This window comes from Sceloporus occidentalis, unplaced genomic scaffold (genome assembly GCF_023333645.1).
Source record: "Sceloporus occidentalis isolate IW3139 unplaced genomic scaffold, rSceOcc1.0.p SCAF_1, whole genome shotgun sequence".
In the NCBI taxonomy this organism is placed as follows: Eukaryota; Metazoa; Chordata; class Lepidosauria; order Squamata; family Phrynosomatidae; genus Sceloporus; species Sceloporus occidentalis.
The window spans coordinates 105,815,122-105,838,537 of record NW_028316981.1 but is presented as its reverse complement, the minus strand read 5'-3'; the positions used below and the strand labels follow the sequence as shown (position 1 = coordinate 105,838,537).

Genomic DNA, 23,416 nt, shown 5'->3' with positions numbered 1-23,416 from the left:
ATGAACCTATCATGGGGTTTTCTTGCCAAGTTTCTTCATGAGGGGAGGGGGTTGCCATTGCCATCCTCTGAGGCTGAGAATAAAAACATAAAAATAAAATAAAATAAATAAGGTCACCCAATGGGTTTTCATGGCTGATTCGAACCCTGTTCTCAAGAGTCCTAGTCCATCTTGTAGCACCTTTGAGACTCACTGAAAGAAAGGCGCTGGCAGCATGAGCTTTCATAGACTGAAGTCCAGATGCATCTGAGGAAGTACCTTAAGGGCCCAAACAGACAGGCCAAAATAAAGCTGTTTCGGGTCACTTTGGAGGTATACTGTTTAAATGCTGCATGCGTCATAAGAGACTGGAAGCTGCGCCAAAGCCATGCTCCAGTCCTAAGGACTGGAGCACAGCTTTGGCACTGCTCCTGGCCTCTTCAGATGCATGTGTCACTTAAACAGCACACCTCCAAAGTGACCTAAAGCAGCTTTATTTTGGCCTGTCTGTTCAGGCCCTAACTGAAAGAAAGACATTGGCAGCATGAACTTTAGTAGACTTAAGTCTACTTCCTCAGATGCATTTGGACTTAAGTCTAGGAAAGCTCATGCTGCCAACGCCTTTCTTTCAGTGAGTCTCAAAAGTGCTACAAGGTCTCTCTACATACTGGTTCCACAGACTACAAACACGACTATATCTCTGGATATACTTGGTCTTTTGGGGGGGGGGGGGTTGGACTTCAACTCCCAGAAGCCTTAGCCAGCTCGGCCAGCGGTGAGGAACTCTGGGAGCTGAAGTCCAAAACATCTGGAGGAGGAAAGCCTGGGACCCAAGCAGCCATAGGAGGAAGCAAGAAGGGGGCTGCCTTCCCTTATCCTTCTGGAGGTGCTTCAGCAGGGGGGCGGGGAGAGCAGAGGGTCCCTTAAGGGAGTAGTGCTTGCAGCTGCCTCACCTGTGGGCCCCTCCCCTCCCCTCCCCTCCCCTCCTCCTTGGTGCCCTCCCTTCGGGGGTGGGGGCGGTCCGGACACTGGGTCCCTCCCACTGGGGCCTCTTTCGCCTTTCTGGGCGGCTGGCTGGTGGCTGGCTGCATTTCTTCCGGCGGCTTCCCAGCCTTCAAGAGCAGGAGGCAGCAGCAGCAGCAGCAGCAGCAGCGTGAGTAGCCTCCTGCCCCAGGTCTCCCTTAGCCTTGTGATAACCTCAAAGGAGGACAAGCCACTGCAGAATGGAGGACATGTCAGGGGAAAGGGGAGGGGGGAAATAAGGTCAGCCATGACCACGCAAAAGCTAAACACATTCCTATCAGTGTGAAATGCATGCTCCTTAGTCCTGCTCAAAATGGAGGAACTTTGGGGGTCCCTCCTGGACTCAGGGTGACCAGGCGTCCTCTTTTCCCCCCCATCACCAGGACCTGCCCTCCGTCCCAACCTTCTGTCCAGGAGGAATCCCCCAAGGTGTCCTCCAGGATGTAAAATAAATATTTATTTTAAATAAATAAACATAAACAAAATAATCAAAATTAATAAAATAAATAAAATAAAATAATTTTAATAAAATGTTTTTTAAAATAATAAATAAATAAATAAAATTTTGAGCAGGACTAAGAAGCATGTATTTTAACATTGCCATGAATGTTTTCAGCTTCTCTGTGGTCATTTTAATCATTGTTTATTTATTTAATTGTTAATGGTTGTTTTAATAACTGATAATGTAACTGTGTTTTATTATTACTGATGGGAGGGGGACGGTTATCATGTTATTATATGGCATTGTATTGATCTTGTACTTTATCGGTTTGTTTTAATGCAAGCCGCTTCCCTCATTCAGAGGAGCAGGATAAAAGTAAAATTTATTATTATTATTATTATTATTATTATTATTCTGGAACGTCCTCCATTTTGCGATGCCTTGTCCTCCTTTGCAATTATGAGGATTCCCTGGTTACCCTGAGAAGGCTGACATGGAGGACGTGTCCTGGAAAAAAAGAGGATGCCTGGTCCACCCAGGAGGAATCCCAAAAGGTCTTCCATTTTGAGCAGGACTAAGAAGCGTGTATTTAACACTGATATGTTTTTAGCTTCCATTTTTCTTGTCCTCCTTTGAGGTATGATACTTGGTCACCCTGGAGGTCCTCCTTTGCCTTTTCTCCATTTCCACCTTCTTCTGTTCAAGAGGGATACCAAAAGGTCCTCCATCTTGAGCAGGACTAAGCAGTGTGCCTCGACACTGACAGCTTTTCTGTGGTCGTGTCCTCCATTTCCCTGGAAGGTCCTCCTTTTTGCAGTGACTGGTCCTCCTTTGTGGTGAGGAGGACATCTGGTCACCCTGGTCCAGACCTCCCCCATAAAAGCACCTTCTAAGGTGGCCCTTTGCCTTAGTGCCCATCCTAGACCCTGGGATTTCTAGAGCTATGTGACCCAGGTGTCCCCCATAGACCTCAACCTCTGCCCCCCTTCCACTTCTGCAAGACTCCTGTTTCCCTACAGATAGGGTTGCCATAATTGTCCACTTTTACCAGGGACAAAATGTGGAACAAATTCAAGACCAAACTGTAGGACAACTGCAGGACAAAACTCAGCCCAAAATGTAGGACATTGAAGAAAAATGGTGGACCTTAAATGTCCTACATTTTGAGCTGAGTTTTGTCCTGCAGTTGCCCTACAGTTTGGTCTTGAATTTGTCCTACATTTTGTCCCTGGTAAAAGTGGACAATTATGGCAGCCCTACCTACAGAGCATTTTTTGCCCCCCTAAAAAGAAAAATCACTGGTGATGATCACTGGGAATCCTAGCTTGGACAAGGAGAGTGGAGAGCAGCCTTCCTCCTAAGAGCCCAAGTAGCAAAGGCATATGGTGTCTTGTTTATCTGGCTCTTCTGTGTATTTCTGGGAAGCCCAGAAAACACCTTGGCCAGAGTAATCTTCTTCAAGGATATGGACAGCACAGGAGGAGACCAAAGGAATTTGGGGGTTTCTAAACTGGCCTGTAATAATGTGGGGAAGGGTGTGTGTATTCATTAGGACTGTAGTTGTTGTGTGCCTTCAATTCATTTCTGACTTATGGTGATCCTATTGTGGGGTTTTCTTGGCATGTTTCTTCAGAGGGGGTTTGCCATTGTCATCCTCGGAGGCTAAGAGTTTGTGACTTGCCCATGGTTATTCAGTGGGTTTCCATGACTGAGCTAGGATTCAGTCCCTGGTCTCCAGAGTCATAGTCCAACACTCGCATCATTACCTCATGCTGGCTTTTCTGTCTCCTCAGATTGTGTGTGTGTGTGTGTGTGTGTGTGTGTGTTAAATGTAAGGTGTGCAGAGGGTGTAGTTCAAATGAGGTCATTCACCAAAGTCTGTAGGTTTCAGGGGCTTGGTTTTTTTAAAAAAAAATCAATGGGTTTTCCCCAAGTAGAAAGAGGGAGGGCACCATTGTTCTCCCAAAAACCTAGCACTTTCAGTCAGGGAATGAAACACATAAAGAGATCTGTAAAGTGGCTTCTCTCTCTCTTTAGGGCAGGAACAGGGAGCTTTGGGAAGAGAATGAGGCATTGCAGAGTCTGGGACCAAGAGGGCTAGAAGCTGCTGCATTGGCAGTTGGGTCTGTAAATCTCGTTTAACATCTGGAAGTGGCTTCAGCATGGCATGATGAAATCCTCGGCTAAGTTACACGTCAAAGATGGCTGCTCAGATGCCGCGGCTGTCTCAACAATAAGCCTTAACCACAAGCTGTAATTTTTTTTGTTATTGTTGCTAGGTTACATCAGGACTTATTTTCCCCCAGACACATCCACATAGAAATGTATCTTGCTGTGTTGAGGTTTCAGACTGCCCCCCCCCCCCCACACACACACACACGTTGCCCACACTGGTCGATCTGCTTCTCCTGGCGCATTGTGGGAAAGTCGATATTGCAGACAAACCTGACAGTGCAGATAAATGCCAGTACAAGAAGTGGAAGTAAAACATGGCAACACTGCCCTCTCGTTTGATTGATGTGTTGCGTCAGTCCCAGCTCTCAGCTATCAGATGCACCTCTGTCTCTCTCAGATAGGGACTTTGGGAAGAGTCTACACACAGAACAATTGAACTATGAAGTCTGAAATCTTTGAAGTTCTGGATAGTGTTGTTTCCAAAATTGTCACACAAAAAGAAAGAATAGTTTCTTCTTGTTTCTTGTGGAAGGTGATGCATGATTTTTGTGGTTATTACATTCAGTTTTCCAGTGTTATTTAATCCATTCTTTAGGCCAGAACAGTGAGTGCATTTCATGTTAGTGGTGTGCTTAACTACTTAAATTTTCTCCCTGTTGATTCATACAAATAATCGGTGTAGTTCTGGAGTACATTCATAATAACTTCCTGACAGTTATTAATGTTAACTCCAAGGTTTGACCTTTGGATAGCACACTTGGAACCGTTTTAAAATGCCTTGGTACTAATAAATGCCTTAACAAGTCCAGTAACATTAGATATGTTAAAGAGCCAGTATTCATTTGATACACAGTGGTACGTTGCTTGTTGTACACTGCAGCTGGTTAATCTAAAATATGTTTGACAGGCTCCATATGGGAAGCCTGGCAATCCAGTAACAGGGTCCATAATGCAACATTTTAATTATTAATAGGAGAGGCAAAATTTCTGTGCTCTTAGTGTAAAATGGCTTTTTAATAAGGACAATACTAAAGATGGATGGAACAGCAGGCAGATTAAGCAGGTTTATATATACGACTTTGTCAAAGATATTGACAAATGGTGAACATGATTTATTGCAAAAAACAAACTGCCATAATACCTTTACGGCTAACAGATCTATTGTGACTATGGCATGGGGAGATAGGGACCAGATAGAAATGAAATGGAAGAAATATAGACAATTGTATATAAAGCCAGAACAAGGAGCTCTTCATTCCAAATCCCATCATCCTTAAGCACTGGCCATGCTGACACGGATGATGGAAGTTGCAGTTCAACATCTGGAGATTACAACTTCCTCACTTCTGATGTAAAGATTCAAATTAGCAAAGTGAATCAAATTGTTGTTAATTGGAGAGCATGTTAACATAGCACAAAATGAAATACCCTAAGGCAGTAATTCCCAAAATAGGCAGTGCACCATCACCTAAGGGCAATGGAAAGATCCAGAGGGGCAGTGAGGGGGAAAGTGGGCAGCAGGGGGGCTTTCAGTTAAAGTATTGGTGGTCACAAAAGACAAGGGGAACCAGAGAACTTTAGGATCATGGTGGGGATGAGGGCTACATTAAACTTCTTTTCAGGCTTCCTTAAAACCACCACACAGCCTTGCTGATGGCTACATGTGGTGGTGTCTCCCACTTTTCACCTCCCCACACAGGTTTACTTCCTTAGCCACTTCTTTTGCTAGTACAGTAGGCCCTTGGTATATGCGGGGATCCATTCCAGACCCCCCATGCATACCAAAATCTGCATGTGCTCAAGTCCCATTGTCCCCAATGACGGTGTGCTTGGATGCGTGCTGCCATTGGGGACAAATGTCCCTCCCTTTCCCTCCTCTCTTCCCTTCCTCTTTCCCTCCCTTCTTCCCCTCCCTCCTTCCTTCATTCCTTCCCTCTCTGCCTCCCTCCCTGCTTATCTCCTGCTGCCACTGCCACGGAAAGGCCAGGTGGCGGTGTTGGAGGCCTTGAAGGCTTCTGGCACTGCTACTCCATCTCCTCCTCGCCGCCGCCATGGAAGGGCTGCATGGTGGTGCTGGAGGCTGAGCCTCAGCCTCTTTGCCGCAGGAAAGGCCGAGTGGTGGTGTTGGCCCTTCTGCAGTGGTGGCGGCACGGAGGCCAAGCCGACGGAGGTGAGGAGGCCGGGTGGCAGTGCTGGAGGCCTTGAAGGTCTCTGGCGCTGCTGCTCCGCCTCCTCACCGCTGCTGCAGAAAGGCCAGGTGGTGGTGCTGGAGGCCAAGAGCCCTCCAGGCTGCCACTCAGCCCTTTCACCATGGTGGCAGCGGTGAGGAGGGCGATGCTTGGCCTCCAACACCACCACCTGGCCTCCTCGCTGCCTTGGCCTCCTCACTGCCATCGCCACCGTGAAAGGGCTGGGTGGTGGTGCTGGAGGCTGAGGTGCAAGGAGGCTGGGTGGCGGTGGTGGAAGACTTGAAGGCTTCTGGGCTGGCGCTGCTGCTCTGCCTCCTCACCACCTCTGCGGAAAGGCTGGGTGGTGGTGTTGTAGGCCAAGAGGCCTCCAGCACCCAGCCCTTCCGCGACGGCGAGGAAGTAGAGCAGCAACGCCAGAGGTCTTCAAGGCCTCCAGCACCACCACTCGGCCTCCTCACTGCCTCAACCTCCACCACCTTGGTTTCCCTGCTGCCGCCACCATGGGAAAGACTGAGTGGTGTTGCTGGAAGCCAAGAGGCCTCCATGCCACCACCCGTCCCTTCTGCGATAATGGCGGTGGTGGCGAGGAGGCCGAGGTGGTGAGGAGGAGGTGGAGTAGCAGCGCCAGAGGCCTTCAAGACCTCCAACACCGTCACCCGGCCATTCCATGGTGGCAGCAGCAGGAGGTAAGCAGGGAGGGAAGGAAGGAAGAAGGGAAGAAGGGAAGGAAATAGGAAGGGAGGAGAGGAGGGGAGGTAAGGGACTTTTGTCTCCAATAGCGGTGTGGGTGCATGCACGCATGCCATCAATGGGGACAATATGGGTTTGCCATCCGCGGATGCTCAAATCCCCGCATGGCAAATCCACATATAAGGGAGGTCCACTGTAGTGGCAATTGGGAAGTTCTTGCAAGGCTTGGGTGTAGGCATCACTTCCATGGCTTGGAGGAGCACCATTTTGGGACAGACTGACTGACTGGAGTGAGGTGTTAGAGCATGTTGCAGCAAGGGAGAAGTGGCAGCAAACAGGAGCTTTCAAATTTGGGACCCTGCTTAAGCTTTGTGAGCTTTGCCACGACTTGGCTGGCAGGTCAGAGTTGTGCTGCTGTTTCTACTCTCTGGATTGGACAGGTGGAGAGCAAAGGTTGTAAAAGAAGCTATGTAGTGGCATCATTAGGATTGGTATCACCTGGTGTGAGAACTCATGGAGTCACACACACCCTTAACCTCCGCCCCTACCAGACCATACAGAATACTTAGTAATGATTTTTTTTACTAATGTTGCACCTTAATTATTCTGTATATCACTGAAAGAAATGGCAATAGTTGTGACACAAATAATTCTTAAACAATTTCTTCATCCTCCCATCTCCTTAAGCTGGAGGATGCTATCCCCCATTCACACAAAAGACTTCCTGAGTGGGGTGCAGAAGGAATCCAGAGATTCTTCCTCCTTTTTACTGTCAAAACAGAAGGCTATTGTTAGAATGGGAGACAGCAGCCTCCAGCTTTGGGAGTGGGGTGCAGAAAGAATCCAGGGATTCTTCCTCCTCTGAACTCCCAAAGCAGGAAGTTGGTGCATCAATGGAAGAATGCTGCCTCTAGCTTCCAAAGCAGGAAGCAGAACACAACAACCTTCTGCTTCCCGAGTGAAGAAGAGGAAGAATCCCTGAATTCCTCCTGCACCTTACTCATGAAGCTGGAGGCTGTTATTTCAACAAGAGGTAGCAGCCTTCCTCACACTCACTCCCTGATTCTCTTGCCTGCTTCTACCTCTCTCACAGATGGGGCCAGGCCATACTAGATGGATGGAGGAACCCAGAAACTCCTGCCCTGTCTCCTCCTCTTCTCTCAGAGTGTGTTTGAAATTCAGTGGGCAGAGAAAGGAGAGGCCTAAATTGCCCCACTTTCTGACCACACTTTCTCTTCTACTGAGCTCCTCATGTCTTACAAGGTACATTAATGCTATGCCTTATTTCTTCCAAGAGTTGGATTGCAAGAGTGGGATTGCTAAGGTGGTAGTCATGCTATCACCCCACTTATGGTGTCACCTTTTGCAGCCCGCACCCCCCATGCCCCCTAGTGATGCCTCTGCAACAAGGTCAATATGGGCAAGAGGCTTCTCAGACACTACTCAGCCTGCTGCTTGGTTGCTGCTCCCAGGGGGACCAGTTTGCAAAAGGAGCAGCAACTGAGCTTGGTTGTTTTGAATGTGCAATACAACAATAGACCTAATATCAAGAAATATATGTTGGGGAGGGGGCACTAGGGTTGTCATTCATGAGGGAAAAGGGCAGTAGCCCCAAAAACATTGAGGGCCACTACCCTAAGAGATCATAATAATAATAATAATAATAATAATAATAATAATAAATTTTATTTCTACCCCGCCTTTCCAAAAAATGATCAAGGCGGCTTACAAAAGTTAAAAGCAATTACAATACAAAGTAAAACAATTACAATATAAAAGTTAAAACATTACTACATGAAATGGGAACAGGAATCAGGAGAAAATACACATGTCAAGGGCAAAAACAATCAAATCACAATAGTCCGGGGTCAGAAAAAGAAAAGCAAGGGGCAGAGGAAAAACAGTGGGTGTTTCAGAAAATATTGTCATTGTTTAACTTATAACAGAAGTATCATTAGTTTTGCCATTGGTATCCAGAACAGTGGAATTTATGTTTATAACTAGATTTTGGTCTTGGACAAAGGTCTGCGAAACACTTTGAACAGATAGTGATGTCAGTGCTAATACTTATTATTGATAGGTGCCAGTTTTGTGAACAGTTTAGTCATCCTAAATGTTTAGGCTCTTATATCCATAGGCAGCTGAACAGGCATTTGTAAGCAAATGTCATTTCAGAGTAGCAATGATATTTACAACCCAAGTGCATTTATTTGATTTTCTTGTACAATACCACTACGGCCTGAAATTGGGAGCTGAAGCAGGTAGAGCTTCAATATCTTCAACCCTAATCATGGATTGTTTTATTGCTGAAAACCATGCCTTTTGATGTACCAGCAGTGTCCTGCAAGTGGACATCATTTCCACAGGGAAGCTTGTATGAGGATGCATTCTCACACAGACGTTTACTATAAAGGTGCAATTCAGTGAAGCTGGCATCACCTGTTGTGGTAATTTGTGGTGTTGCCACCCCCCATTGGCCTCCTCTCATCCTGCACCATACATAATCTTTAGCAATGTTTTTTGTACTAATGTTTCTCATAAATTGTAATTCCTGTTTATCACTAAATGTAATGATAATAGTTGTGACATAAACAACCGGCAAAATTAAAATTATACATTTAAATTGCTATATCATATAAACCCTTTCCCACTACTACTATTGCATGGGATGAGACCATGGGACAATAAGAAGAGTAAAATACATTGGCATTCCTATTGTAGAGTTGTGTGCTAATTACACGGGAAGAAATTGTACCATATGCTGCTTTAGAGAAGATACAGTGTGACATGCCTACAAAGTCTGTATGTCAGATTTCTTGTCAATCCTATAGACAACTTGAGCAGGGGCGGGGGGGGGGTTGCTGTCTGTCTGTTAAAGAGTCATTACATTGTATTTTTACAAAGTGTTTCATAAATGGATACATCCACAAAGGAGTTACAAGCAGAGTTTTTCACAACCAGAAAATCAGATGTCATGGGAAGCCTTTAAGGCTGAGAAGGCCATTCATTGGATGCCTTGTGACATCTTGCCCCACTTTTATCATATGTCCAGCTGTATTGTTGCATATGAGCAGGTCTTTCTATTAAGAGTGAGTAGATACTTTCTGTAACTGCTCCTGATTCCTTGATTCATTCTTATTAGCCATACTAGCCAGGACTTTAGGAAGCTGAAGTACAACAATATCTGGAGAGGAAGAATTTGTGGTAAACATTTTCTGGCACAACAGTCTGCTTCCCACCAGCATCTTCCTTGCTCTTTTGAACAATAATATATATACAGGCATGCCTAAGTTAACAAAACCTCTGACAAAGAAGCTTACTTTTGCAAAGTTTTTTTGTACCCACAAACCCCACCTTCTAGCTGGAATTATTTTTAGCAGCATTGACATTTGGAAGATGGTGAAGGTGGGCTGGAGAAATGTAGACTTTTAGTGTCAAGCTGCAGTAGCATGTCTGCAGTAAACAATGCAATAAAATTTGAGCTGGAAAATAATGTAATTCTATATTAACCAATCTTATTGTAACTCTGTGTGTGCCCACGTACAGTAGGCAAGATAACACCAGAACTCCTAATTGAGAATATGTGAACAGCAAAACAGAGAAAAGCAGAATGCAGATATCCCTGTCTCACCCATTATCCCTGGCATGTTAAAAAAAAAAACCATACATCTAAATGTGAAGTTGAAGGCTTTCACAGCTGGAAACCATAGGTTTTTGTAAGGTTTTGGGGCTATGTGGCCGTGTTCTAGAATAATTTATTCCTAATGTTTCACCAGCATATTTGGCTAGCATCTTCAGAGAACCACAGATGCTGGTGAAACATCAGAAATAAACTCTTCCAGAACACAGCCACATAGCCACCAAAAAAAAAAAAAAAAAAAAAAAAACTATAGATCTAAACATTTGGCTACCAAAACAGAAATAAGTAAAAGGGTGGAAGCAGGTGAAAGAAAAGGACATCCTGCATGCATTCTGTAAAGATCTGCTGAAACATGTTAACCTGCCCTTTTCTTTCATGGTATAGGAATCTATCCCCATTCTTTCCATGTTATTTCTGCCCCCAGTACCATTTTTTTTAAAATTAAAGAATGCCTGGTAACAAATCTACTACATTAAATGAGCTACACATTTTAAAAGAGAAATGTAATGTTGGTATGCATTTGTACTCTGCTTTTCTGAAGGAAGCTTAAAGTGGTGAATGACATTGTACAAAAAGGAGTATAGTGTTTCCACTCAGTACCACTGTTCTAGTTCAGCTAGCATCTTGGTAGGGGCTCTGGAAATAATCATCTCCCCATCCTGCCTTACAGTACTCATATATGTATTTGATAATTTTATCAGAATGAAACAGTTCTGAAATTGTTCTGAAAAGGTTCTGACAAATTAAATGGGCTCAGGTTTTTAGTAGAAATACTTTATTAGTTTCATTGACATCACAGGAACAATGGAAGAAAAGCACATGAAACAGATTTCTGGTAACAACTGTGCTGAAATCCTAATCATAGATTACATGATCCTATTACTTGCATTCTAACTACCTAGCTCTTGGATTATAGATCATTATTCCACTTGGTGGGAATGTGCTTAGCGACAACATTTTACACATGTTGTGTGTGTGCTGGAATACACACCCTCATATGTGCAATGCCCCCCCCCCCCACCAGTAGCCCTAACATTTGAGGCTTAGATGGAACAATTGCTGATTTATAAAATGAATTTGGCAACTAAAAACATCTGAAAATGAAGACTGTTTTCATTTCTGTACAAATACTTGATGGCTGTTTTGGAAGTAATCATAGCCATGCTAATCATATTCCTCAAAAACTGCAAAAACAAGCCACCTTGGAAATTTGAAGCAGTAATGCAGAAAAACATCTGTCAAAATATCCAATATTCTTATTTAAGACATAACAACCACAATGTGACTTTACTGACAACGTAAGCTTGGATTCTCAGTCTTAATAATCTACAGTAAATAACCATTTGTATACACTGATTACAAATTCTGTAGCCTGCTTGAGTGGAGATTGTCATGTTGTATAAATTAATACTGTTCCAAAGCATGTAGAAAATGAAAGGCAGCTCTAGTTTACTGTCATCATTCCATAACAACTCATTAACTTGACAGAAAACTATAAACAAATTTCTGAATGTTAATTGGGCAAGCTTGACCTTCACAAATCAGAATGCTTACAAAGGCAGTCAAGAGGAAAGTTCCTTTTTAAAAAAACAAAAATGCACCACACAAAGTTCAGGACCATCTAACCCATAAATTCACATGTTGAGTGGAGTTTGATTGGTTGGTTTTAATACTGGATTTCTGCTCCTTGAAAATGTTCTGTTACTGTATCTCCCTTTGTTAAAAATGATTAGTTTTATATAAATATTTAACAGTATGATGAGGGGATATACTATCAATTGACCTGGACACTTTCAAAGTTACCGCTAATCTTTTCTGATGAGTATCACTGCCTCACATTCCATCCATGCATTCAGTCATTGCAAGGAAGGGAAATGGAATTGCCAGGATTGGCTATGTCATTAGATGGGGGAAGCTTAAGCAGCAGTTTAGGGGATTCTTGAAAAGAAAGCAAAATGCTAGTTGTTTAATTGTCACATTTTCTTGCTAGAGATTTCTTTTCCGGCTTTGGATACTGTGGCATTTTTGAGGGCACACGCATGCGCCTGTTCCTCCTCCTCCCAACCATCCTGGGATTTCAGCTGTCTCCTGGAAGGGTGGGAGAGAGGAGGAGGAGAGGCAGTTGAAGGCCTGGGAGGGCAGGGGAAAGAGGAGGAACAGGCATGCTTGAGTTTGGGCACTCGGTCTCTAAAAGGTTCACCATCACTGGTCTAGGGGGAGATGGCAAGTGCAATTTGCTGTTCTGTCTCAGAGAAAAATACCTTGGTTCAGCCTTGGCGGTTTCAGTTGATCTCATACTCTTTCTGTGTGTGTGTCCATTGACTCAGCGCGCGCGCGCACACACACACACACACACACATACAGTATTCTCAGATGTGGTGGAAGGAAGATGAGAACAGGATTTTAAACATACCAGAAAGAGCGGATACAAAAGGTTTGGAAACAAGACCAGCAGCCAGGACCCCACTTCCCCCTCTTTCCATGAATATTTTTGCATATGGGTTTCTGCAGATGTTGTACTTCTATTTTATTATTGGCCCCATGAAAGCTGATGGAGCCTGAAGTGTGAGCATTGCTTCAGCACTGGTTCCTTAAGAGGGGCACAGCTAAGTTTTTTTCTTCTCCTAACAGGAGTTCAGAGATTGGTGTCAGAGAACCAGAATTTGTAAATACAGAGAAACTGAGGCGCTCAAGAACTCTGAAACTGAAATCTACATCTGTCTCTATTTTTCATTCAGTGTTCTTGGGAGAAAAGATGTCATCTGATATATCATTAGACATCAATATCAAAGAACCTCGTTGGGATCAAAGTACATTTATTGGACGAGCGAGTCATTTCTTCACTGTGACTGATCCTAGAAATATTTTGTTATCCAACGAACAGCTGGAAAAAGCAAGAAAAATTGTTCATGACTACAGGTATGATTTTTATTTTTAACTCCACTTGAGGGCTTAAAGTGAGTGTTGTCATAAGTAATATGATTGGAGTAATCCCACAGCCAGAAGTAGAAAACTGTACCTAGACTACTACATCCTCTTCCCCATGATCTGTCCCTATTGTGTAGTGTTTTGTCTAGAAGAATCTCTAGCTTGGATTTGGACTAGAGGAATATTTGGTGCTTGCTGGGCAGGACTGATCCATAGGGAGAAGGAAGGATGTAAGAGAAGGGTTTTCCATCAGACTGAAAAGTGAATCACCTAACACGCACACATACAAATGCACAGTTTTGCCTGGCAGCTCTTCCAGAAATTGCTACCAAGGCAGGGGGAGAGAGACATCAGGGGATATGCTTCTTTTAGGATCTTTCTGAGCTGTATTACTGTTTCACATCTCATCCTTGTGGATAAGAAAGCCGACCTGGTTTGTTTTACAGAGACCTGGCTGGGGGGTGACAGTGCCATCACCTGGAATCAAGCCCTCCCAGCCGGGTACTCTGTCAGTAAGCAGGTAAGGGAAAGTGGGCGAGGGGGCGGAGTGGCTCTGGTCCACAGAGATAATCTCACCTTGACCAGGATACCTATCCAGAAAACTGACCGCTTCGAGTGTATGTACCTCAGTCTGAAAACCAAGGATAGTATAGGGATTCTGTTAGTATACCGTCCATCCCATTGTCTAACAGACTCCCTATCCAAGCTGACACAGGTGGTCTCAGAGTTGCTGTTGGAGTCACCCAGACTTATAATTCTGGGCGACTTCAACTTCCCACTCAAGGCCAGTTTAACAGGTGCGGCTCGGGAGTTCATGGATTCCATGACAGGTATGGGCCTATCCCAATTGGTTTCTGGGCCAACGCATTGCACAGGTCATACTCTCGATGCGGTCTTTAGTACGGAGCAGGAATATCCGTGGGCGGAGGTAACTAGTACCACCGCACTGTCGTGGACGGATCATTTCCTGGTCAAGGCTGAACTAAGAGCCACATTCTGCCTCGTCGGGGGTGGAGGACCAATTAGAATGGTCCGCCCTCGAAGGTTAATAGAACCAATTGGATTCCAGAAAGCCTTAGAGGGTTCCTTGGTTGGTAATGCCGGTGATTCTGTTGAAGCTTTGGTTAATACCTGGAACACCGATACCGCCAAGGCCATTGACACAATTGCTCCCAAGCGTCCTTTCCAACCCGCTCCTAATCGTAAATCATGGTATACGGAAGATCTGAGGAAAATGAAGTGGGTTGAACAATGACTAGAGCGCGACTGGCGTGACACTCGACTCTTATCTGACAGAACTCGTCATAGGAAATTTCTTTGTTCCTATAGAGATCTTTCTCCTCTGCACGTATCACGTCTGCGGAGTCCTGTCCAGCAGAGCTGTTTAGGGTGGTAAGGCAGCTGACACAGGTTCCACCTGTGCAGAATCCTTTACTTAACCCGACAATAGCCTGCTGTGATGCTTTTAACAACTGCTTCGCAGATAAAATCTCTCAGATAAGAGCCGACCTGGATGCCGGGATTGTAGCAGAATTGACTTATGAGGTGTCCAGTGAACCCGTTGTTGAGGTTAAACTGGATCAGTTTGAGTTCGTGAGTACCGATGACGTGGACAAGATCCTTGGAAATGTGAAGAAGACGACATGCCCCCTCGATCCCTGCCCATCATGGCTGGCCGTCCAGGGGGGTGATGCCTTGAGGGCATTTCTTAGAGATGTCATCAATGCATCCCTTATGGAAGGTTGTGTTCCAACTTGCCTAAAGGAGCCGGTTGTTAGACCGCTCCTGAAAAAACCTTCCCTGGACCCCCTGGATATGAAGAACTACAGGCCTGTATCCCATCTGCCATTTTTGAGCAAGGTGATCAAGAGGGCTGTCGCCCTTCAACTCCAAGCCATTTTAGATGAAACCGATTAGCTAGACCCATTTCAAACCGGCTTCAGGACAGGATATGGGGTGGAGACTGCCATGGTTGTTCTGGCTGACGATCTTCATCTAGGCATTGACAGAGGATGCGTGACCCTGTTGGTGCTTCTAGACCTCTCAGCAGCCTTTGATACAATAGATCATGACATCCTCTTGGAATGCCTGAGAGAGTTAGGAATCGGTGGCACTGCACTCCAGTGGTTCCGGTCCTTCCTCTCGGGTAGATTCCAGAGGGTGATGCTCGGGGAGAGTCGCTCCTCAAAAACGGAGCTTAAATGTGGCTTCCCTCAAGGAGCCATACTGTCCCTGATGCTATTCAACATTTATATGAAGCCGCTGGGAGAAATCATTTGCAGACATAGGGCAGGGTGTTATCAGTATGCTGATGACACCCAAATATATTTCCCCATGTCCCGATCAGCAGCTATGACAACAGATGGCATTTCTCCCCTCAATCAGTGTCTTGAAGTGGTAATGGGCTGGATGAGGAAAAACAAACTCAAGCTGAATCCCGACAAAACAGAGGTACTTACAGTAGGGGCCCCCAAACCAGGTATAGGGTTGCAACCTCCAGTCCTAGATGGAGTCACGCTCTCCACAAAGGACTGTGTTCGCAGTCTGGGGGTGCTCCTAGATCCATCGCTTCCCATGAGAAATCAGGTGAATGCGACAATCAGGAGCGCCTGCTATCAGCTCCGGCTGATACGCCAGCTGCGCCCTTTCCTGGAAGTAAAGGACCTAGAAACTGTTGTACATTCACTGGTAACCTCACGACTTGATTTTTGTAATGCGCTCTACATGGGGCTACTCTTGTGCCTAGTCCAGAAACTTCAAGTAGTGCAAAATATGGCAGCCAGGCTGGTCGCCGGAAAAACTAGGAGTGATCGAATTACACCCATCTTAAAATCTCTTCACTGGCTGACTATTAGTTTCCAGGCATAGTACAAGGTGTTGGTTATAACCTTTAAAGCCCTACATGGCTTGGGTCCAACCTTTTTGAGGGATCGCCTGCTTCCATATAATCCACCCCGCACCCTCAGGTCCTCTGGGAGGAATCTATTGCAGCCTTTAAAAACCAGATTAACTGCTACCTCCCAGAGGACCTTCTCTGCAATTGCTCCGAAACTATGGAAGGGTCTGCCAGACGAGATCCGTCAAATTGCCAGCTTAGACAGCTTTAAAAAAGCTGTCAAGACGGATCTCTTCCGGCTGGCCTTTCCTGAATAAAAGTGCCCGGCCACAGAATGACTGCCCCCCACATCATGTATCAGCCCACTGCTCTGTCCTCGCTGTATTTTATTGTGTTTTTAATAGATGTTTTAATTGTAATTTGTTTAATCCTGTTTTAAGGGGGGGAATTTGGGACATAATTTTGTAAATGTGGATTTTAATATGTTGTGAGCCGCTTTGATTGTCTTGTAACAGAAAAGCGGGATATAAATAAAAGTTTTATTTATTTATTATTATTTTTTATTTGACTTGTATATTAGTTGACCCAGGTTTTTAGGGTCAATTTTGGGCATAACTTTCTCAATTTACAGTCGACTGTATACAGTAACTGCTCTACAATGGTATTAAAAATGTTGCCAGCCCTTTTTGTGAAGTATCCATTAATTTTGGACATGAAATACAGAATCATATTTATAACTAATTATTTGCACATATTTCTATTCATTCAAAGGCAAGGTATTGTGGCCTCTGGATTGACAGAAGATGATCTGTGGAGAGCAAAATATGTCTATGATTCAGCCTTTCATCCAGATACTGGTGAAAAGATGGTTTTGATTGGTCGCATGTCTGCTCAGGTGCCTATGAACATGACTATTACTGGCTGCATGATGACTTTTTATAGGTAAATAATCATATGAATAACATTTGTATGGAATAGGCAATCATAATGTGCAAAAATAGTTATCTTGTTCAATGAGGAGAAAACTTTCAAAATTATAAGCAAAGATTTGCATTTTTAATGTCATAGTTGAGAAGTAGTTTCTGTACTGTAAATGTTTTAAATACTGCTGCTGAAGTATGATTAAACTTTGGACGTTAGATAAAACAGTTCAAATTTAAGGTTTGGCTTTTTGCAACATTTTCCTCATTTTTAAATTAGAATTTTACCTTAGAATTTACTGTGATCTGAGTTTTTAGCTCCTTTTAACCATCTCTCATCTTGCCACTAAAAATAAGCTTTTCAAAATCCTATCTTTGTACAAATGTTGTTCTGGGAACAGAAATGAGGTCATTTAGACAGAGATCTCTAATGACACAATATGTGGGGTGCTGATGATAAAATATTAGATATTTGGCTGAATCTAGCATTTGCTCCAGGTAATATATATATATATATATATATATATAGTGACTGTAATTAAAAATGGCTCATAAATCCTTGTATATTTTGCTAGACTAGAACCATACCTCACACTAAAATACATCAACTAGTCTAAATGGTGCTGCTAGATTTCCCCCTTTCCCCCGTCCTTTTTCCTTTTCATTCTGTAGCAGGCTAACAGGGCTATCCCTTTGAAAACTTCTAAATTGCTGTATCACTACAAATTAATTTTTTGGAGGGAGAATGAAGAATGGTCTGCTGGTTGATTGCATTCATCTTTCAGTTTTAAGCATATTAAATTATATTTTTCTTCTTTTAAGAACTACTCCAGCTGTGGTCTTCTGGCAATGGATTAACCAGTCATTCAATGCTATTGTAAACTATACAAACAGGAGTGGAGATGCTCCAATTACCATCAGGTAATGTAATCAAACTAATAGACAAAGGTTAGGTGGGCACATTTCAGGAGTGGACTAGCTGGCCCTTGTAGTCCCTTCCAACTCTATGATTCTGTGATTTAAATCTAATGCAAAACCTAGATATGAGCTGCCTTACCAAATGACCTAAATATTTTGCAACATGTAGTTGCATCCATTGTGTTATTCCCCTGATTAAACTGTTTCCATCAGTAGGACCAGGAGGTGGTGACTCCTTTTCCTTGCATTGCTCCTCCTCAGCAATCATATACACCCTCTGAAGCAAATTTTCAGAATACATGATATTGGGTTTAATCCATGAACATCTGGGGGGTTTCAAAAAAAATGCTCCAATCACTATAATATAATGGAGGCAGGATGGTGTTGACAAAAGCCTTGAACATCTTGTTAGAAAAGCAAAACCTAAATGAAATGAATAGAACAGGCTTATTTCCTAGGCTATTAAGTGATCTCTCTGCCTCTAAGGGAAATGATTGGAGATTACTCAGTCTCCTTTGCAACTTAGTCAGTCCCTAAAAGTTCATAATATTGATGCAGACATTCTAGAGATCAAAACTGTGGATTAAAAAAACTTATTATAGGTGAGGAGAAAAAAACAAAATTTCTATGCGACCACTGTTTTATAGAACAAATGTGAATGGTTTTGTTAAAAGTAACAAAACATACATTCCGTCCCGCACCCTCAGAACATCCGGGCAGCTATTACTGAAGGTGCCAGGGGCTAGGCTTACCTCCGTCGCAAGGCGGACATTTTCCATCGCCGCCCCGGCCCTTTGGAACACGCTGCCCGCCGAGCTCCGCTCGATTACCTCCCTGGCCCAATTTAAAAGGGAGTTGAAAACCTTTTTTTTCCAGCTAGCATTCCCCGCATAAAAAATCCTGCGGGCCTCCCTCCTCTTCCGTGGCAATGAGGATGGGCTATTGGGGTTTAGTTGGTTTTATTTTATTCTATTTTTGTATACTGTATGGTGTTGTTTTTAACTATTGTATTTGCACTGTAATTTTATGTAAACCGCCCTGATCTGTGGAAGGCGCGGTATATAAATAAAAGCTTTATTTATTATTTATTTATTTAACAAAAGGCACATATTTCAGTTCCACTGCCACTACGGTAATCTATACATACACCCTCCAACTGCCCTAATTTGGCAGGAACAGTCCCAATTAATTCCCTGTCCTCCAACGTTTTCAGCTCTTATTAAAATGTCTCAGTTTCTTTCTTCTCTCAGTTTTTCCCTTTGTCCTCAGCTTAACTTCAGTTGCTTCAGAAAAGAGAAATGACATGTGGTTGAATCTTCACTCAGACAGAAACACACTGTGCACTTAACCACTACTTATAAAATGGGCCCTTGGTATCCACTGGGGTTTTATTCCAGGACCCCCCTGGATACCAAAATCTGTGGATGCTCCAATCCCATTAAATACAATGGCATAGTAAAATGGTGTCATTTTATATATATATATATATATATATATATATATATATATATATATATTTTCAATCCACGGATACAGAGGACTAAGTGTATTTTCTTCCTCTTTTAAAATTTTTGCCATGTTGACCACACTTTGATGTTGGTTATCCACACATGTCCTGGTTTTCATGGGTAAAAAGATGGAGTGTATGCTACACCAGTGTCACCCCTTTGGTATGTATGTGTGTATATTTAATTTGTATCTAGCCTTTTGCCCAGTATAATATCTAAGGTGGCTTACAACAAATTAAAACAGAGTAAAAAAAAGTTTTTAAAAATCTATTACAAGCACAAATAGAAGAACAAATAGTACTAAAAGACTGAAAAAACAAGGCAAACCAACATTTTACAGAGAATGCTGGCAACAGTAGGTGGGGGCTCTACACTCTGCCTTACTTCTAAATAAGGGGAACATTTAAGACGTCATATGCCACTTTCTACCAACAGATCATTGGTCCATCTAGCCCCCTACTGGCAGTGGTTCTCCAACCATGAAGTAATAAAACTGGAGATAACAAGGACTGAGCCTGGGACCATGTGCATTTGCACCACGTGCTTTGACAATGAGCCGTGTGATGACAGCCCTCACTAAGCAGAATATTTCCACTGAATCATCTTTAAAAAAGGAAGCTTTATCCAACTTCAAATGTCTACCATAAATCTTTTTCTGAAGCCAAAGGAAAGAAAACTCAGGATTGTAAACAGGATGATGATTACAGAATTACTGTTTAAAGATGTGAACGTGTGAGATGTAGCTCTCACAATTATTGTGCACATTCTTATTTTTGTTTTAGCCAGCTGGGAACAGCCTATGTTTCTGCCACCACAGGTGCTGTTGCAACTGCTCTAGGACTAAATGCACTAACAAAGGTATTTCTATTCTTTCCTCTTCTTTGTTTTGAGACAGAAAGGGTTTAGATTGTTGTATAAACTTTATAGTTAATGATTTGTATAGGCATCAAAAGATTAAGGAAAGGTCTTGTGACACTTATAAACTAATTTGACTCTTATGACCGTACATAACCAAAAACCTACCTGTCAATATGCTTATTATACCTTGTGATTTAATCTTTGCTTTGTTTCAGTAGTGACTCATTTATACTTCCATACAGAAAGCTACCCTGTGTACATCTGTACACACAACAGTAGATATTGGAAGAAAGGAATTAGGCAGCTAGCTTTTTTCCTCCTTTTTCACTTGCTCACTATGTACTGGGTTTGGGGTGAAGAATATTTTGTTGTTGTTTGGGATGGAGTACCTAATAATGTGCTGCTTATTAGATCAGTACAGACAGGTCATTCTCTAGAAAAATTATCTCTCTGAACTAGTGATGTCAATATTACTGACTGTTACATCTCAAGTGATGTTCCTTAATGCCTTTCCCACAGAGTGCTTGATACATGTATATTGTCGCTGTTCAGTTCATATAGCTGATGACATGTGGTTTGGTTTGCAAAAGCTTGCATCAAAGGAATTATATTGGCCTATAACAAACCAGAAGACAATGTTATCTTTCTTGCAACAGACTGAAATAGCCATGCTTCTACAGGCTTTCTGAGATGAGGGAGCTATTTTTAAATAAATGTGCTCCTTTTTAAAGGGATCACATAGCTCTTTAAATGGAATCACATTTTGTAAAAACAACCTACATACTGGGCTAGGATAGCAGAGGATTCCTATAGTTTTGTTGTTTGGTTGTTATTGTTTTGCATAGTATAAATTGTAGCAGAGAAACTACATTTTAAAAATTACTTTTAAAAATTTATCTACCAGCACCAAGGAACCCATGGCCTTCCAGATGTTGGTGTTACTCACTACTGGCCAGACTAGCTGAGCAAGAAGAGAATTGGAAGTCCCACCAGCATCTGGATGGCCGCAAGTTCTCTACCTCTGGTTTTTATCAATGCTATCAAGACACACTTGCTCCAGTGACATATATTCTCTGATGTTTTGCTGTACAGTATGTTCTTCCAATCAGCTTGTCTTAAAAGAAGAGCTACTATTGCTCAGTGGTAACTCATTAAAGTTTAAGATAAGAATCGAGGGGAAAAGAAATATACAAGCTCTTACCATCTTCGAGTAACTGTCCTCTCCTTTTTCACAGCATGTCTCACCTCTTATAGGACGTTTTGTTCCTTTTGCTGCTGTTGCTGCTGCTAACTGCATTAATATCCCATTAATGAGGCAAAGGTAAGATAAAGGAATAGCTTGTAACATCTTTTAGAGCTCCCAGGGAATGGATACTATCTGTAGGCTTAGTAGAAGTGTTGTCAAAGTGCTCTGGAATTTTCTGAAAGCTTGGTTGAAAGCTGAACTGCAGCCAAATTTTCCTTGCAGATTCCCACCCCAACTCCAGCAAGCTAATACAGTCACTCATTTAGCCCTGTTAGTTTGCATGGGATCAGGTCTCTGAAGGAACAAAATCTGGGAGTGGAGGAGAAGCCAACCCCTTTCCATGGCATTTTTCCCCATGGTATTTTTGTGGCATTCCTCCTCCCATTGAGGAAGGAAATAAACCAGGGGTGAAATACATGGGGACACTGCTAAACAATAGTGGCTGATAGGACTTCTTTCCCTAACTTCCAGTTGTATTTTATAAGGCTCTCCACTACCACATCCCATGCAAGTGACTGGAACAAAGGATCTCCATTATCTGGACAGGCAAACCTTGCACCATCCATCTCTTCTGATGTCTTTTTTTTTAAACCCACAAGGGAGAAAAATATGGCATAAATAGTTAATCCAGACTTGCATCAGCCTCCCAACGGATAAGACTGTGTAAATAATACAAAGTAATATTTAACTATAATCATTGTTCAGAATTTATTAGCAAAATATGTATGGCTATAATTTTAGATAAGATGAAAATGAAAAGTTTGAATATGGATACAGTAAAGTATACTCCTTAAGGCAGTGAGAGAAGTTGATAATATATAATGACTTATTGAAAGAAGAGCAAGGACTGTGAAAAATTAAAGAATTGCAATGATTAGAGAAAGGGATATAAGATGGAATTGCTAAGTGTGATTTTAAAATCTAATAAAATATAGCTTAAAAATGATCCTTAAAAATAAAAAAATGGTAATTGCTCAGCTTTTGTTTGTTTTCTTTTTGTTTTTGTTTTAAACTCAACAGGGAACTAAAGTATGGTATTCCCATTACAGACGAAAATGGAAACAGATTGGGCGAATCATCCAAAGCTGCTCAACAGGCCATAGTGCAGGTGGTTATCTCAAGGATCCTAATGGCTGCTCCAGGCATGGGTTAGTTCAACTTAAGCCTAATGTGTTTAGGAGTAATGATGAAATCATGGTCTTCTAAGGACTTTGCTTGTAGTTTTGTATTTTTCTGAAGAAGACTGCCAGATAACTGATTGCTGCCTTGCCTATGGATTTTTTATTGGTTTCACCCATCCAAGAAGATGTGGAGAAACTTTATAGCTCTCCTTTATTAATCCAATGTACACACAATGTGAGAGCCAGTGTGGTATTGCAATTTGAACATTGGACTATGACTCTGGAGACCAGGGTTTGAATCCCTGCTCAGCCATAGAAACCAACTGAATGACCTTGGACAAGTCATAGGCGGGCTACAGACCGCCGCTTTGCGGCGGTCTGCCGCTGCCGCTGCTTGCTCTGTGCAGGAGCCGTAGCAGTCACACCGCGCGGCTGCCGCGCGGAGCAAAAAAGAAGCTCCAAAATGGAGCTTCTTTCCGCGGCGCACTGATGATGTCGCGAAGCACCAAGGGCGCATTCGTGATGTCATTAGCGCCACGCGACGTTCGGACGCTCAGCGTCCGGTACGTCAATATGGCGCCGGCCATGTAGAAGGGCCGGCGCCATATTGTACGGACACAGTCCGTATTAGACCCAGGGGCGTCTAGAAGAGACACCCCTTTTTTAAAATGGGACGTCCTGCGGACGTCCCAACTGCCGGTGTGTAACCGGCCATAGTCTCTCAGCCTCCTAGGAAGGCAAAGGCAAACTTCTCTCCAAACAAATATTGCCAAGAAATTTCCATGACAGGTTTGAGTTAGTGTTGTCATAAATCAGAAACAACTTGAAGGCACGCAGTCACAACATGCACACTGTCTGTATCCTTGTAGCTAAAGTTCTAGCTCATAGTCCAATATACTTTAAAACTTCTCTTTGAATTTTTTTTTGGAAGGGTGGCTGTATC

At 43.0% G+C, this 23,416-nt stretch overlaps 1 protein-coding gene across 3 annotated transcripts in view; it reads left to right on the top strand.

The window, feature by feature from the left end:
• The first annotated feature begins 1,093 nt into the window (after window positions 1-1,093).
• Window positions 1,094-23,416, top strand: part of LOC149321925 (sideroflexin-1) — a 39,282-nt gene continuing 16,959 nt past the window's right edge. For 2 of the 3 annotated variants that reach the window (XM_089531521.1, XM_089531541.1), the window contains exons 1-7: window positions 1,094-1,132; window positions 12,877-13,057; window positions 16,674-16,844; window positions 17,645-17,743; window positions 20,031-20,106; window positions 21,342-21,427; window positions 22,373-22,500. In XM_089531521.1, the coding sequence (XP_089387647.1) occupies window positions 12,894-13,057; window positions 16,674-16,844; window positions 17,645-17,743; window positions 20,031-20,106; window positions 21,342-21,427; window positions 22,373-22,500 (724 nt within the window). In that variant the 5' untranslated portion in view covers window positions 1,094-1,132; window positions 12,877-12,893. The remainder of the gene's footprint in view (window positions 1,133-12,876; window positions 13,058-16,673; window positions 16,845-17,644; window positions 17,744-20,030; window positions 20,107-21,341; window positions 21,428-22,372; window positions 22,501-23,416) is intronic. The other variant, XM_089531531.1, reaches the window with a different exon arrangement.